The following is a 16946-nucleotide window of genomic DNA, read 5'->3' on the forward strand; positions in this document are numbered from 1 at the left end:
GGATGCCGATTCAAAATTTTGAAAGTGCACAAAGTCAGCAAATCGCCGTTTTTGATTTTGGGGCTGTATTGAAAACTTCAAGTATGAGGAAGTGAGCAACTCAACCATGCCTACAATCTAATTTTGTTCTCGTGGAAAGTGCACTGAAAAGTTTTCATTTTGTCGTACAATGTTCATACCTATTATGATGTAAGTACATACATATGTATGTATGTATAACCTTACAATAGCTCTTATAATATTTGGAAAAATCTATCCCAGACGACTTCAATTACAAACAGGTCCTATGTAGATCCAGGATATTTTTACGAAATATTGTTTCGTTTTATTTCAGATCAGAAAGAACTCTACATGCTTTCTGTTTCTACATGATATCTACACGAATTCTGCACTTGAAAGTATGCTATACTTTCCCAAATTTTTTTGGGTACATGTAGTAGTGTGTAGCATTCATGTAGAAATCATGTAGAATCAAATAAAATCATGGCCAAAATGATTCTTTAACATGAAATTATTTCAATAAACATGCGAAACTAAAGCTCTTATTTTTAAAGAAAATTGCATCTAAAATCTGAAAATTTCATTAGTTAAAAATCTTGACTTTTTGAACAGTAAGAAAAACAAGCTGAAAATCTTAAATGACATTAGTTTCTTCCTATACCCGGTAGAAATTCATAAGAAAGTTCGAGAATTATTTAATTTATGTACATGTAGATAATTAAAGTGTTGTAATTTATTCACTTGAGAACGTTTCTCCATCCTTGCAGATGCCCTTGCCGAGTACACGCTGACGGACATCATGAATAACAATCAATTTGCGGGCATTGAGTTTGGGGAGGCCGAGGATGGGTTTCCCGCCTTCCGGTTCCTGCAGACGGCGGACGTAAAGTCCCCCTACCGCATGCTACTGCCGGAGAAGCTGTACGAGTTCGCCATCCTCATCACTTACCGCCAGAGCTCACTGAAGGGCGGCTACCTGTTCAGCGTGGTGAACCCGCTGGACACCGTTGTCCAGCTGGGCGTTCACCTCTCGCCGGTGGTGAAGAACAGCTACAATGTGTCGCTCGTCTACACTCAGGCCGACCAGAGCATAGGCCGCAAGTTGGCCAGCTTCAGTGTGGCTCATGTGGCGGACAAGTGGAATTCGATTGCATTCCAGGTGCTCAGCGACAGGGTCTCCTTCTACTACGACTGCGAGCTGCGCAACAGCACGCCGGTGACCCGAGAGCCCATAGAGTTGGTCTTCGACTCGGCCTCCACGCTGTACATTGGCCAGGCGGGCTCCATAATTGGTGGAAAGTTCGAGGTAAGTCTGTCGGCGGCCAATTTCATAATCATAATCATAAGCTCTTTAGCTCTAATCAGTTTTCAGTGGAATAGTTTTCGAAATGCTGGAGCGCACACATCTGTTTAGTTTCTTAAGAGGGGTTGTGAGCAATGGAATCTTCTAATTGATATGGATTCTATTTCCGTGTGGGAATGGGGCATATTTCAATACCTGTTTTGAAATCACCTAAGTGAAGCAATTGTAACGGCTCAAGTGGCCTTTCAACGTGCCACAACCCATGCCACAAGAGCTGCGAGCTTTTCACCACTCTCGCCACTCGGGAGCTCTGACTCCAGCCACCCCTAAGTGGCGCCATTTGGACAGCTGGCGGCAAAAGTTGCCAGCCACTCGACACGCGACTCAAACATTACGTATACCCCGTGGTGGCCCGAGTCTCACTCAAGGCATTCGCTCGCTTGCTCGTTCTCTCTCTCAGCGGCTCTCCCGTGGTATTCAGCGGTGGTTGGGAATTCAGCAGACGAACGCCGGGGTTCACGAGGCACGAGGTCGTTTATGTTGTCTGTGGCACGAACAGATTGCTGTGATTTGATGGTCCTCCTTGGGCTGCGGGTGCGTTTACCTTTCAGTTGCGTTCGCGTTTCCACACTGTTCAGATGGGCAGGCGGCAGCGTCTAAAATGCATTTTTTTTCGGTGAAGCCGCACTTTGCTATAAACCCGTGCGGTCGGTGCTCGTTCTCGTCCTTACTGTCGGCGCTGTCGGTGCCATTGTCGTCGTCGTCGTCATTGCCGGACGTCGTGAGTGCGGTGGCAGCTGGTGCTACTACGGCTACTACTCCTGCTCCTAATCCTGCTACAACAACTGCACATGAAGCCCTTAGCGGGCCCAGCCACAAAAAAGAAAGTGATTTATACGCCTAAATGAAATATGCCTCCTGAGTGGGACTAAACCCCGAGAATCGAGTCAATTAAAGTTCAATTATGCGACCAAAGCTGAAGGACAGGCCGCGCAAGCGTTTGAAAATGCGACCGTTGAACTTCCACTGACTGACCGACCATCGACCATCGAGCAATCGACCAACCGCCATAAAAGTGTGTTCGTGTTCCCCAGCATAATCCCAGCAATTGATCATATCAGAGCCACCATATCGGAGCGAATCCCGTGCAGGACCTATCCACTCTAGGGACAAACCAGATACATATACTATATACCATATCGTAAGGGATATCGTAGGGATAAGTAACAGCCAATACAAATATTTTCAATTAGTGTGGCATGTGCGCGGTCCTCTCATAGTTGCAATTGTTATACTCTTGTTGTACGTTTCTTGTTGTCCACCGCCGCTGCCGCCACCGCCGCGTCGTCGTTGTCTTTGTCGCCGTCGTCGTCGTCGTCATTGTGTCGTTGTCGTTGCTCAAGTTGCGGTTGCCGGTTGTAAAAGTTTCGTTGCACAGTTTTGGGGCACAGGGAACCACGTGAAGCCGGAGCAAGTCATCAAGAATTTAACTCTGCCCCAAAGCGAACCCCATTCAGTGTTCAAACTCCTCCGCCGCCTGGCTAGCCCCGACTTGAAACTGGCTGGGGCATGAAACTTGCTCGCATGGAAATCAATCAATTGCACAATGGCAAGGCAAAGTGCATGTAGTGTGAAAAAGTAAATTAATTGCACACAGCAGGACATCAAAGTTAAGAAACAGCCTGAACGGTAGTGTAAAAATAAAACAAACAACAAAAACAAAAACCAAAAAAAAACTGAGAAGAGAAGAAAAATTGAGGGCAAATAACATGTGCTGTCATTTGTAATTACAAACGAGCATCACAGAGAAAACTGAACCCATAAATAATTAACAATTACAATAAATTTTAAAATAAAACTCATACCTTAGCGCGCGTGCATAAATAAAGCAAAGTATTTGCAATTAAATTATCTGTGATTTTTGTCAACATATTCAATACTATATCCCTACGCGTCCGCGTGCATATCCCGGTAATTTTTTTTAAAGTGAAGTCCCCCCCAATGCGTTCGGCTTAAAGGTAAATATGGAATCCAGCCGGAGTAAGGGCCACAATATGCGCCACTCACTCGCACACAAATGGTTTGGAATGTCGCCCATCAAATTGAACATGGTTCGCGCATAAATTATGACAAGCGAGGTCCGGGCCAGGCCTGAACAGAACAGGCCAGAGTAGGCCAGAGTAGGCCAGAGCAGGGCAGAGTAGGCCAGAGTAGGCCAGAGCAGGCCAGGCCAGGAAAGCAGTCAGGCAGTGCGGAGTGGCGTAAAGCCTCATGGATTGGCTGTGTGCCTTCTCGTTGGCGCGCCTAAATCAATGGCAAACTCATTAAAGCGCCAGCGAGAACTGTTTTTGGCCCCCGACGCGTCACTAACCACAGACATAGCCGTACTCCCGGCACCCGGCACCCGTCACCCGGCTCACTGCTCACTGCTCCGTGCATATGCATATTAAAGCAGCACTGGGCGTATACGTAATATATATCCGTATATATGTATGTATGTATATTATGGTGGGAGGCAGGCCGCCCGCCTTTTGTCTTTGCCTTCTGCCTGCTCCGCATATGGCCAAAAGGCAAAGGAAAATACGTTTTATTTATTAAATAAAAACGCTGCCAAGAAGGCGTTCTCGGCCCACTCCGGCTTTCATTTTAATGGGCGTCCTTGGAGCGGCATCGGGTTGATCAAACAAAAGACAAAGTTGGGCAGAAGCGAGAGTTAACCCTCCGAAGACTAGACTGGGAAAGACACCATACTCATACGGGGTCCTTCCCCTTTAAGTTTCTCCAGAATTTCACTTGCACTTAATCGAGTCACAGGACACAAATTATGAGATAACCAACTGCAGTCTGCAGTCCTCAGTCCTCAGTCCAGTGTACCTACATATGTACATACATACTCGTGAATGTGAATTTCTAGCCTTGTTTTCACTTTTAACCAAACTACGAGCATCATAAATATTCATGTGTGTACATTGTTAATATGCATTTAAATATCACAGTCTGATTGTTTTGCTATTGTTTGCCACACTGCCTTGCACAAGGCTTCGCCACCTCTCCCTGGCAGACGGACGGTATGCACCTCGCTTTCGGTAATACTTGTATGTAATTCCGAATTGTGAATTTATCAATTTACCATCATAATGCAATATTAGGACCATTATGCCTACACAATTTCAAATTCCATTTGAAATGTGTATTTACATATTTGGTCACCCTGACAAGCCGAATATCCTTCTACTCCCCAGAATCCCCTTCAATCGTCGCCATTGTGCGCCGCGATTGTGTTGGAAATTAGTTTTCGAGAGAGGCCTCATCCAGGCCCTCAACCAGAATATCCATTTGCAGAATCCAGTTCCCAATTGGAGGCCCAAACAATATGGAATACAAAAGCAATTGTTTTCTAAATTATTAATATTTAATTCACGTCACATTGGTTTTTGAATCATTCAAGAGCAGTGCAAGTCGGATGATAGCCCCTTTGTTAAACTTGGACGGCTTCCATATCCCTTTGCCGACGTAAATTCCACTCTAAAATCCGCTGAAACGATACATGTTTTCAGATAATATTCAAACAATTTCCAAATTGGTTTATTTCCACGAGCTTTTCACTTTATCTTCGTTGTCAAAGTGCGGAGAGTGGTGGAAAATGAACTCGCCCATAGATAAATGTTACGCTCCAAGTTTTTCTCGGGATCACGTACATCGTGTCACGTAATGCACATGCTATAGCATGTACAACAGATATGAAGTCGATTTTTAGAAACTTCAACATCCTGACAGACACGTTATTTCAGATTATTTAAAAATTATGCGCTATCCAAAAGACAGAAAAGCAGTGGAGCTCAGTGAAACATTTTGGAAGCATTTAGTCTCGCATAAATGGCTTCAAGTCTAATATCTCAGCAGATATTATTGCCTTATTCGAATTAGGTCTATAAGTTTCAATTTGATGAACTCAATTCTCTGGAATTCTCATTAGCTGTATTTATTTCTGCTCGAAGAACGGCCATGAAAATGTTGTACCCAACGAAAATGAACACACGGATACACCACGGAGTCTCGTAGACTCGTATACTCGTATACCCGTACCCGTGTACGTACCTTCCCTTTTGTATTTATGCCCATAAATGGATTTTTTATTACGTCAAGAGCTGCAGGTCGTTAAAGTCATACATATTCGGGTGCCTATTTTATGAACCTGGAGGGGCAGCCACATAAAACCCCATAAGAAAATGCGGACTGAACAGAAATGTCTTCGATGAGTACAAAAGTAGGGTGTGGGAAGCGAGGGGGGGGGGGCTAAGGAAAAACTATGATTATTTTGTAATTTTATGACCACCCCTAGGCGGCGATCCATCCGAACCAATGGGGCGGCACCAATAAACATAAATTATGCAAATTTTTAACTCTAATTATACAGCCCCGCCTTCCACCCGGACCCCTGTTCCCATATCCCCCCATGTGGGACTGGCGCATGGCCAGGGAAGTACGCCGATTATTCGGGTTGTTATTAATTAAGCCAGAGACTTCATGAGCTCGTTTTAATCATTGGGAACACGCGTTCCCACTCCCGTCAGGAGGCGGAACCATATACCGTACACCATATACCATGGCATAGACTGGCTGGGATGCCTCACGTTGTGGAGGAGGAGCTGTCAGGCAGTTGCTGCTTATCGATCAAACGCTCACAAAAGTCACAGGCCTGAGGTTAGACAGAAGACATTTCTTCCAGGGACGTTTTGTCCGGGCTCCGACTTCGTATTAAGGATACATATGTGACATATGTATGCCAGCACCAGCTCCCCTACCACGGTCCCCGCAACCTTGCCACAGATAGCTGCAGACAAAGACTCACAGAGAAAGGGAAATTTGTGCGGAAAACGGTGCTTATTAAAAATTACATGTCAAACGGAAGCGTAGCAAAGGAAACCCACACACACAGGGAACCAGAACCCACATGAGATGAGTTGACATAAAACATTCTTCTTGGGTCTGGCACTGGAACTGGGACTGGGCTTGGGTTAGCACTCGGATTCCGGGGAGGGGGTTCCAGGTGTGGGGCGCAGAACCCTTTTTAAGCATTTAGCCCCATTATCTTCATTAGCCGCTAATGTCCGAAAAGGTTTGGGCCCAACTATTCCCGTATTTTTTTTTTTTTGCCACATTTAACTTTTCGGCTACCATGACAACTTCAAAAGTCGTTACTCATTTTTGTGTACTTAATTTGGAGAAGATACCAAATTTCTTATCGCACTCCGACGGCCCTAGCGCCATTTTTTGTTCCACAAGTTTGCCCCTTTTCATTAGGAACAAGAAGAGGAATAAGAAGAAGGTAATTTCATTAGAAAACTTGAACCGTGTCAAACTTTAAGCTTAAACAGCGCCCGTGTTCGCCGTCCCTGCCTCACACCCAGTGTCAGTCTCTGTCTCAGTCTCAGACTCAGACTCAGACTCAGACCTTAGCCCCAGCAATGGGCTCAGCAGCCTGCAGTCGCAGAATTTTAATGCTGCGTGAAGAATGCCACGAGGTGGCAGGAGGCGAAGGCGGAGCGGGGGCATAAGGAGGCTTAGCTGGAAATGGAAGCAGGGCCAAGAGCAAGAGCGGCCCGCAGCCGCTTGACTTGGCATAAAAAAGTTTCCTTTGGCTTCTACTTTTGGGCGCGTACAAAAAGTTTGTGCTACACCGCCGACTCGTTGACTCAATAACTGGTTGCCCCCTGCCTCAGAAGAAGGCCTGGGCGGGGGCGTGGGCGTGGGCGTGCCCCGACCGGGTGCTAAAGACTCAAGGGGGGGCCGTGTGCCCATGGACGCTGCTGGTACTCGTAGCGTAGCTCTAGACTGACACGATTATCGTAATTATGCGCTGGCAGTGGCAGTAGCATACTTTTCTGAGCCACGTAATGCGTTGTGTTGCTGGGAGAGCGAGAGTGCGAGTGCGAGTGCTCGGGGGTTGTCTCTGGGAATGTTTTGTGTACGAGGATGTAAAGCCAACTTTCGCCGCAATTATGTAGGTTGAAAAGTTGCAGCTCGGTTTTTATTTAGCTTTTACTTTTCCACTTTTTTCGGGCGCTACCTCAAGGACACGCTCACACAACCCTCTGGCAAACACTCTGGCTTATGGCCATGCCTGAGCCTTAGCCTTATTGCGGTTCCCCAAAAAAAAATATGGGCCAAGACGTCTCGAGAGCATGTGACCAATTTGTGCGGCTGCCTTCCAGAATCGCGTTCCTTGAATCGTTCCTTCCCTTTGACGTTGCTATAATTCAATATTTTTCCCAAATAAACTTGTTGGCAGCTTAACTTTTCATAAAGTTTGCTTCTCCCGACACCCCTCTGCTGTTGAGTGCGGCAGCAAGGGGCATATCGGGCCGATTGGCGACTTGTAACCAGCATTCAGTCTTCCCTAAAAACCGTCGCATGAAGCACTGGTTTACAGGGTGTCAGTCAGGCCAGATCATGCCAGGACTGTCGGTTATGCTTTTCAGCCGCCACCTCCTGTGCCGCAAATCAGTGAGAAAATGCTGACAAGCGTCGGGAAAAAAGAGAAGCAGAATTAAATAAAACGTATTACATTTGTAGCGTTTACAGGAAGTGTATGAATGGGTGTGAGGGGTCGCAGTCCCCCATCGAGTGCCTGTTAAGAGGGCTTGCTGTAGGCACCCTTTGTGTGCGAACGTGTGCGTGTGTGCCTGTGTGCCTGTGTGCTTGTGGCATGTGGCATGTGGATTGTGTACAAAAACGCTTTGTGGCAAGGCAAGCACCTTCCTTCCTGGGGGCCATCGTCTTGTGGGAGACGGTAGGGGAGAAAGCTGGCAAGCTTAATACTTCCCACAAAAGCCATTAGGCATCGGTGGCACCAACATCGGTATCGAACTCAGAACTCAGCATCAGAGCTAGAAGTATCCCCGAGCCAAAGTCCAAGCGACCAAGTGACCGGGTCAAATACATTCGTCGACAAACCAAACCAAACCAAACCATTTGTGTGGCAGTTGTGGCAATTGTGGCAGCAGCAGCCCGCTTCCCCACCGCCAACTAATTAATATTCCAATTTATGCATTTTCTTTCAGGCAATTCGATTCGATTCGATTCGATTCGTCGCTATACCGTTCGGTTCCTCGATTTCTCGTTTACTCGCGCGCCGCGCCGGTTCTGTATTTGTGCCCCAAGTGCTTCGTAGTACGGGCTCTGCTCCTGAATAATAGTGCGGGGAGACGTGTAAATATCGTACAAAATGGCAATGGTCATATCGACGCGTGCGAAACTCGTGATTACCGCGCTGATTCTGTTCTTCCTTCTCGGCATCGTACTCGTCACGGGCTCCACGAAGGGATGGTTCAATCCCAACCGCTACAACGGCGAGCGGGTGGCAGCTAGGATACAGGTAACTGAGTTGAACCCTTTCCTGTTGCCCCAAAACGGCAACCGGTTTGCGTTGTACTTAAACTAATGGCATTTCAACTAATTAAAAAGAACTGGCCAATTAATTATAGTTATAATCAACACGTGTCCGTGTCCGTACCCGTATCCGTGTCCGTTTCTGCCCACTTTACGGGTCTAAACACTGCGAACTGTGAACTGCGAACTGTGTAGTGTTGTAGTGTTGTAGTGTGTGTAATGCTAAATGCTCAACATCCTGCCCCTTCAAATGCAAACAAATGTCACCGCTCTGAGGTCTTGAGCGGGGATCGCTCTGCTGTTCTGTTCCTGCTGGGACTGGAACAGGAAGAGGGATCTGGAACTGCGACTGGAACTGCGAGTGCGACTGGGGCTGGGTGTCTCGCGGCTTATGCGAGTCCAACACGCACATTGAAAACAAACCCACAGCCAGCACAGAACCCACAACAAGTTGGGAAAACTTTTAAACACACTCACACACATTCCTCACCTCCTCAAACATCCTCGCAGTCAGTGCGAGCGAAGAGCAAATAAAGCATAGTCCTACACTACACGGAAACAAATAAAGTTTATTGTGACAAATGTTTCATGACAGCAGACCATTTCGCCCTGGCCGAGCACACCTGTCGCCCAGTGCGAGGCGGGATGCGAGGCTGCTCCGCACAAATAAAACCCACTGCAATTATTAGGGCACATTATAAGCATTTTGTAGCCGCCGCCAGGTCACAAGATAAATTGATAAGTCTGACACGGGTCCGCTCGCCCACGACGCACACTTTTGCCATATGACGAGCTCTCGGGCCAAGTTTGCGGCCAGTGGGCATACACGGCGTGTTTCAGGATACTCCGGGTTCTGTTTTCCGAATGGTTGGACACTAAAACGGTTCGTAGCCTTATGAAATCTAAAGAGTATTCACTTTTCATAGAATTGGTGGAAAATATTACTAAAATAGAGGTAGAGTTCGATGTTCCATCGATGTTTAATTAATAGACTCTAACTCAAAAGAATATTATTATCGGCACAACAATCTTGCTGTGGTTCCTGAAGGAATCTTCACACTGACCCTAATGCGTGTAATCAAATCAATTCCATTCATTTTGTAAAGTATAGCTTTGCCTTGATCACACCATTGCTGCCCCTGCACTATGCTCTCCTTTGGAGACCTTCCTCAAAGGCCACCGAGTCCCAGCGCTCCCTCCATTTAGAGTAAACTTTGACTAATACCTGCATAATTGTTGTGCTAATTTTGTCAGCACGCCCTATTAATGGTTCTATTGACACCCGCAGCTAGGGGAGGACCTCTGGATGTGGCCTTCCCTTCCATATATAGTTGCACTGCTTTGACATTATTTACGCTTACTTATGGGTTTGGCTGGCTTCACCTGACGCGGCACCTCCTAGTCCCAATGCCCCTAGTGCCACCGGTGCCCCTATTGCCCCCTTGTACCCATTTCTGGACTCTGAAAACAGTGATTAAACTAATTTTATGCAGGAGCGAAGGCGAACGTCGAACGGAGAACGGAGAACGGCAAACCGCACAACAGGACGAGGGCGAGGCAATAAAAAACCATTTAAAACATTCAAAGTGTCGCATGCGAAGGAGCGGAGTGAATGTCGACAGCCGTTAACGGGCTGACTTCGATATGGAAACATAGTCGTGGGTTCTACTGCCTCTACTACACGTCTCTCCCCCTCCCCCTCCCCCACCACCAATTTATTTCCATCTTTCCCGCTTGCTTGCTGACTGCTGCCAAACGTGTGTTGGAAAAGCGAAAAGAGAAAAGGAAAAAGAAAACCAGTAACAGAAATACAAACACAAACACAAACCAAAGAAACAAAGTTTAGCAATAAAAATCTAAATAAGAGTGTGGGGGAGGAGTAGCAGTAGGAGTAGGAGTAGGAGTAGGAGTAGGAGTACTGCCAGGTGGTGGGATGTATGCTGGGGGCAGGGCTGTTAATAAAGTCATTTCTGCATGCTGCCTCCCCGTGTCCGCTGTCTCCGTTGGCACGCCAACAGGCGTCGGCGATGGGTTCATTAGCAGTAGCTTCCATTACCAAGTCCCGGAGTGGCGAAGTGGCAAGGTGGCGAGGTGGTGAGGTGGCTGTTGTTGTCGCTGTTTCCCTACTTTCTTCTGCTGCCGTTAATTACGACCTGAAACTGAACGCAGCGCAGTGCCTGGGAATCTAGGAAGGCTAGGAAGGCGGGAAATGGGAAAACCGAGGAGAAAAGGAGAACAGCAGCAAACTGGCAGCTGCCTCACAATTGGAAATTTATAAAAATTACAGGTGGATTGACAGGCAATTTGTCGATGTTTAATACGATGTGGTTATCCGGTGCCGCTGTCAGTGGCAGTCGCCTCCTGTTAGCAGTTGGCAGCTGGCTTATTGACTGATTCCCTCTAACTCCTGTGGCTTAGTCGTGTGGTACACCAACCCCAAGAGCAAGGTCTATTAGGTTTCATTAGGGCCTAATTACCCAAAAGCGAAATTAGTCGAAGCCAATTATAGTTAATGCATTTGGCGTGTGGCAAGCCCCCGCCCGATCAACTCGTTGAGAGTCTTTTGGACATTTATGACCTGCGAGGCATTGTGTTAGTTGTCGTCGATTCATGTTTGTTGGCCGGGTATTTCCGCGTAATGAGCTTCACCTCCGAGACAGATAAAGGGGCTGCCCCTGTGGAAGGAGTGGACCACCGTCACCACCGAAATCAGGAGTATATTGTGAAAATTAACTTGGTAGTCATGATAATATGCTCATATAACGAGGTTGTAAGGTGGCAAAGATTATATATGAATGGAAGTTTTCCCCTAAGTGTAGCCCATCGACATTTCTGCGAAATTGTAACAAAGTAGCCAAACATTACCATTAACTTGCACTCACTCGCCCTCTCGATTGAGCAATAAAGAACTACAGGAAGCACATTCCTTTAGATTTACCCAGACATTTCTAGTCATACCCGTACATACATATATACGTGTAAGCAAGCAGTTGCATTTTCCCGCTGCACTGGGGGCTGGCAATAAATAATGAAAATATCCGAATGCCAGAGAAACGGCAGCAGAAGGGAAGAGAGGAGAAAGGGAGCTGGTAGCTGGTAACTGGGAGCTGGGGACGAGAGTAACGAGTTAACCCAGAAACAAAGTGCAGCGTGGAAAAAGTGAGGAATATGGATCGTTCTGAAGGATATCCGCAGGAGGTACCCTGCAAGCAGTACAAGGCGGTACTGCTTGTTATGGTTAATACAGCTTTCACTTATTTCTGTACGGCTGTATGCCACGTGCTTTGAAGATCTAATCTAATAGATGGGGAAAAAGAAAATAAATTAAATAAAAATGTAGATAAATATTTCATATATTATCCGACTGTTGCATGGTGAAACATATCTATATCTTTTTACTATATAAAAAAGTTTTGGGTTGTCGTCGCACGAACAAGAGGGCTTGCCCCCTAGTTATATATAAAGTCCCATACCAATTACTTGGTAAAAATAAATATTACTGCTTAATACGATTAATAATAGATTAACAAACTCTAGGTAAATGCCATAGACGCTTTTACTGAGAATAAAGGAAATGTGTTCCATATTCAGGAGTGTCGTGCTCGGGAGCTTTGCATCAGAAAATTCCAAATATAATCTCACATATCTGATGGGTACAAATTTCGCCAGGCAGGACATTAAATATTGAGCAGCTCTCCATTCATTTGATTTATGAAAACGTATTATACCCTTGCTATCCAGTAGGAGGAAGACTTTCGCATGCCACCGGAGAAAACATTATGTGCTCGCCATCCATACTCGGGCTCGTGCTCGTACTCGCATTCCTTTTTGCGAGGACTGGGAATACTCGTAAGCATATGAGGAACTAGCTTCCGTTACGTTTATGATAATATTTTATTAAAGCGCAGCATGGCACTCTAAATGTTAGCTTCGCTGGCAAATGGCAAATCGCAAATGGAAGGCTGGGCCAGAGGCAGGGGCGGGGGTAGGGGCGGGGAGCAGTACGCATCCACGTAGCAGCCATATCGAAGTCAAAGTCGAAGAAGTCGATGTCGATGTCGATGACGACACGCCCCGCCAAGCGTCCATAATAAATTTTGTTTTCCGAAAGCCAAGTTCGGGGACGATGCGCCTCTTTTGTTTGCGGTGACTGTGGCGTGGCCCTGGGCCCTGGGCCCGACCCCACCGCCAGTCAGTCCAACGTCGATGGTATAGATAGGGAGATGGCAGAGACCCGGCTTTGGGCTCGGGGGTGGCAACTTTTGCATGACTTTTGCGGTTCTGACAGTGTGATAGGCACAAAAAAGTTTTGGCAGATTCCCAGAGCAGACCGCCCCCTCTTAAACTTGTTGCATTGACAGCATGCAGCGGAAGTTGGGCCGTGCCCCATCCCCGATTCACTGCATATCAGCGATAAGCAGCATGTTAATGTTGCCTGCGTGACGCGAACTTTCTGCTGCGAGTGCAGCAAAGTATGCAACACTCTACTTTTTCCAGCATTCTTCTGTGTTGCTGCTGCTACCCCTGTGGCTTCCCCAGCAAATTGGATAGAGCCCTCCCTCGTTCGAGCCGAACTGCAGTTGGCAAGCGTGTTGACAACGCTACGCACAGTGCAGGCCAGAAGTAGATGTCTCTGGGAAAGGGTGGATTGGGTGGATGGGTTGGAAATGGTGGGTACTATACTCCTCCAGCCCCTGGCCACAATATAAATAGCACTGATTTGTGCTAACAAATACGGTGGCGGTGGCTGTCGACGTCGACGTCGACCGACTCTGCCTCTGCCTCTGCGCGTACGAGTATCTGCTATCTGGTATCTGCGACTTGCTGGCAGCCCAAAAGTTAAGCCAACCAACCATACAACCCATTTGTTTATTATGAAAATACGGGCTGGCTGGGGCTGGGAGCTGGAGCTGGAGCTGTAGCTGTAGCTGGAGCTCGGCAGCGGAGCAGGAGAGTGCCGTGCCGTGCCTGGTCTTGGTCCTCGTCTGGGTCCTGTACCTGGGCATACGAGTATATGTGTGTGCTGCCCACAAAAACCTTAAACTGATGACACACTTCACATGGAGGTTTCTGCCTCGGGCTATTTTTTTTTTTCGTTGCCGTGTGCCCGTTGCCGGTTGCTCGGCGCAGGGTTTCGGTGCTGCATTTCCGCTTGAATGGCGTCTGTGCTCGGAGCAACTAACAGCCCATTGACAAGGGGCATCCCGGCCAGTGGGGGCCACCCCCCGGGCCCACACCCGGGCTCAGTGGAGGAGTAAGTGTGTCACCACACACGACCACGTAACTGAAAGGCATACTTACCGTTTTAAAACTGTGCTCTCTGTACATGGCACACTAGTAGGAGTACGACTATATTGACTTTGAAGCATGAAAAGCTTTCCCAGATACTCCAATACACTGGGGGCGAACTCTTTATTACCGCTGCTTGGGTCCCTGTTCCTGTCTCTGTCCCTGTCCCTGTCCCGCGTCTGTTATGTGTGTCTGAGCCGTACAATAGAAACGATGGCTATGGCGATGGCGATGGCAATGGCTTGGGAATAAGCGACAAGATGACTTCCTGATCGGGGGGCTTAACGCCGTGCCTTGGCTTTGCCCTGTGGCGGAGGTGGAGGCGGGAGCGAGCCTTGCGGCAGCCCTTTCTTTTGCTCAGCCGCAGCCTCGGCATCGAACTCAGCTTCCGCCTCTGTGACGAACAGGGAGTTAAAGTCCTTCAGGAACCCCTCCAGGCTTCGCATACTGGTCTGCAGCTGGATGAAGCTCTGCTCGTCAAAGATCTTCAGCTGTACGCGATCGATGGTGTCCTTGGACAAACTGGCCTGCTCGTAGTAGGCCCGACGCTTGTCGAGCATCTTCCGGCATTGGCGACCCACGTTTGTGACGAAGATAATAATGTCCTTGATGAGGCCGTTGATAACGCGGTTCCGATTGCGCCTGACCCGTGTGTTGAGCTTCGATTTTTTATACGTAGACTGAAACTTTGCGTAGATTAGCTCTAGGTCATTTGGCATGCCCTTAAGAGCGTCCTGAGTGTAGACCAGCAAACCCTGAAAATGGATTGAATCGGCAATGGATGTCATTTCGATTGGCGCTCATATCACTGCCCACCGCCCACCGCCCACTCACGTTCATATCTGTGATGGCATGGGACTGCGAGTATATCGTGTAGTCCGGCCACCAGTCGTCGCTGTAGCCTCCGTATTCATCTCGGGTCACGGGCAACATTTGGGTCCAGGCGATCTTCCGGATCAAGACTGTGCGGGGGCCCATCAGCTCTTGGATGAGGTCGCGCACCTGCGACACCCCAGAGGAGCAAGAGTTTGACCTTTGCGACTGCATCGAGGAAATACTTTGGATTTTTGTAGTCTTCATTGAGACGGGAATCGAACTATTGCAAACGAATATTTGTGTGAGGTGAGCGAATGCCTGGCGGAGAATGTCTGTTTTTTTCCAAGTGTGATTTTGCGATCGACTTTCCGAAATAAATTTCGGAGCTAACTTGACTCTGATCATATTATTTTATCTATAATTTACTGCCTACTTTTCTTCATCTCCTGTGAGAGAAAGCGAATCCTCCGGGGAATGGCTTACGTTTCCCATCCGCAGCGTTGTCACACTTTGCTTTGTGGTTACCTTGGGTTTATGAAACTGTCTAAAGCCACTTCCACACGCACAAATCATCTGCACACACATAACGTGTTGGTTTATGCAAAGTATGTATCTATGACTTTGTGTACATTACTCGATTCGAACAAAGTCCACAGGAGATGTCATTATTGCCGTTGCGGTTTGTACCTAGCACTCGCAGGTATCTAGAAAATACTCGCATCCGAAACAAAACTGTTTAGCTACTACATTAATCAATAATTTCAAAACGTTACCAACAGATATTCGGTTTAATTGTTGTATTGTTAATAGTTGTTATTTATCATCCCAGAAGTGTAAATAAGAGTGCGGATAGCAATTAAATCTTTTGCTATTTTTAGGTACGAATTGTGTACATAAAATAATTGCTCGGTGCACCCCGTGGGCACAACATGTTAGTGGTTCTTAGGAGCTACTAGCACTAGGTATACAATTCATCTATAAACATATCTCTTTGGCTCATAAATAAAATTCCACTATTCCAAAACTATTAAGTTTTCGTTCAACCTAATTGTTCACAACAGAAGACTAAAATGTGGTTTAAAAAAATGTATTTTCACAAACAAAAATAAATAAGAACATTATAAGGAAAAGCAGAAGCTTCTTTCCTTCGTCATATTTTTAATATTTTCCATAGTTTTTCATGAGTGAAGGGTAGTTAAGGGTACGGCAAACTCATTTAAAATTTATTTCTTGTGGTTTTTCATTTGATACCTTCCCATGATGTCATAATATACACATTCATGCCAGTGGTTGTGGGTGTTGTATATTTTTGGATATTGCCCGAAATAAAGTACGGAATATATGAGTTTAAATTGTGTTCATTCCGAGGATAGAAGGGCAACTACTCATGACCTCATCATGAGGTTATTTGATGAAAGAGATCTTAAAGAGAAACATTTAATTTGATTTGATGAAAAGAAATGTAGTTAATTCTTCTCATTACCGCACTCCCTGAAACCCCATAAGGACAGCTTTTCCCGAAAAGCCTCCTTGGCAGAGCTCATAATGATGAGCATCCTGCTGATGCATGAAAGTACACTGTACAGTGTACACTAGTATGTATTCGTATATACTTGTATTATACATGTGTATATAAAAGCTTCCCAAGCTAAACAGCCTGCCACATGGGCACTAGTGGCAGGCGGAGCGTCAGGACGGGGAGACAGGCAGCTCTGCAAAAATGTTGGCGCAAAAACTTTTCGAGATTTGTGTCAGCTCGTTTGAGAATTAGTCGTAGGTTTTTAGCAAAATTAAAAAAAATCTGTCACTATGCGGTTGGCATTTGCCGTCTCATTGTTTTTTGGTCCCCTGACTCCTCCTCCTCCTCCTCATCCTCCCTGTTGCCTGCTCATCTCCTTCTACTTCTCCGTTCCAGATTCACATCCAGTTTATGTTTCCATTTCCGTTTCCGTTACTCTGCCTCTATTTAGACAGTCACTTCTGGCCGCTGCACACGGACAGTGGGGATACAGTGGGGACACACTGTATGTACATATGTATGTGTGTGTGTGTGTGTATGTGCCCGTTTCTGTTTCTGTTTCTCTGTTGGTATGTCTGCTCCCTGCGCTTTGATGCGACTTTGTCTTAAATTATTTATGTGCCGCAA

General features: G+C 46.6%; 2 protein-coding genes across 2 annotated transcripts in view; one reads left to right on the top strand and one right to left on the bottom strand.

Annotated features, from left to right (window-relative positions):
- The window catches only part of LOC6595956 (collagen alpha-1(XV) chain), a 55711-nt gene that overhangs the window by 13935 nt on the left and 24830 nt on the right, over positions 1-16946 (top strand). The window contains exon 4 of the mRNA XM_026989725.1: positions 768-1306. Within this exon, the coding sequence (XP_026845526.1) occupies positions 768-1306 (539 nt within the window). The remainder of the gene's footprint in view (positions 1-767; positions 1307-16946) is intronic.
- Positions 14050-15138, bottom strand: LOC6595957. The gene is made up of 2 exons (XM_002021049.2): positions 14819-15138; positions 14050-14739 (listed from the first exon to the last, which is right to left on the bottom strand). Exons 1-2 carry the CDS (start codon positions 15062-15064, stop codon positions 14266-14268), a joined length of 720 nt encoding a protein of 239 aa, XP_002021085.1. The 5' UTR covers positions 15065-15138; the 3' UTR covers positions 14050-14265.

This window comes from Drosophila persimilis, unplaced genomic scaffold (genome assembly GCF_003286085.1).
Source record: "Drosophila persimilis strain 14011-0111.01,24,50 unplaced genomic scaffold, DperRS2 tig00000431-arrow-pilon, whole genome shotgun sequence".
NCBI classification, from domain to species: Eukaryota; Metazoa; Arthropoda; class Insecta; order Diptera; family Drosophilidae; genus Drosophila; species Drosophila persimilis.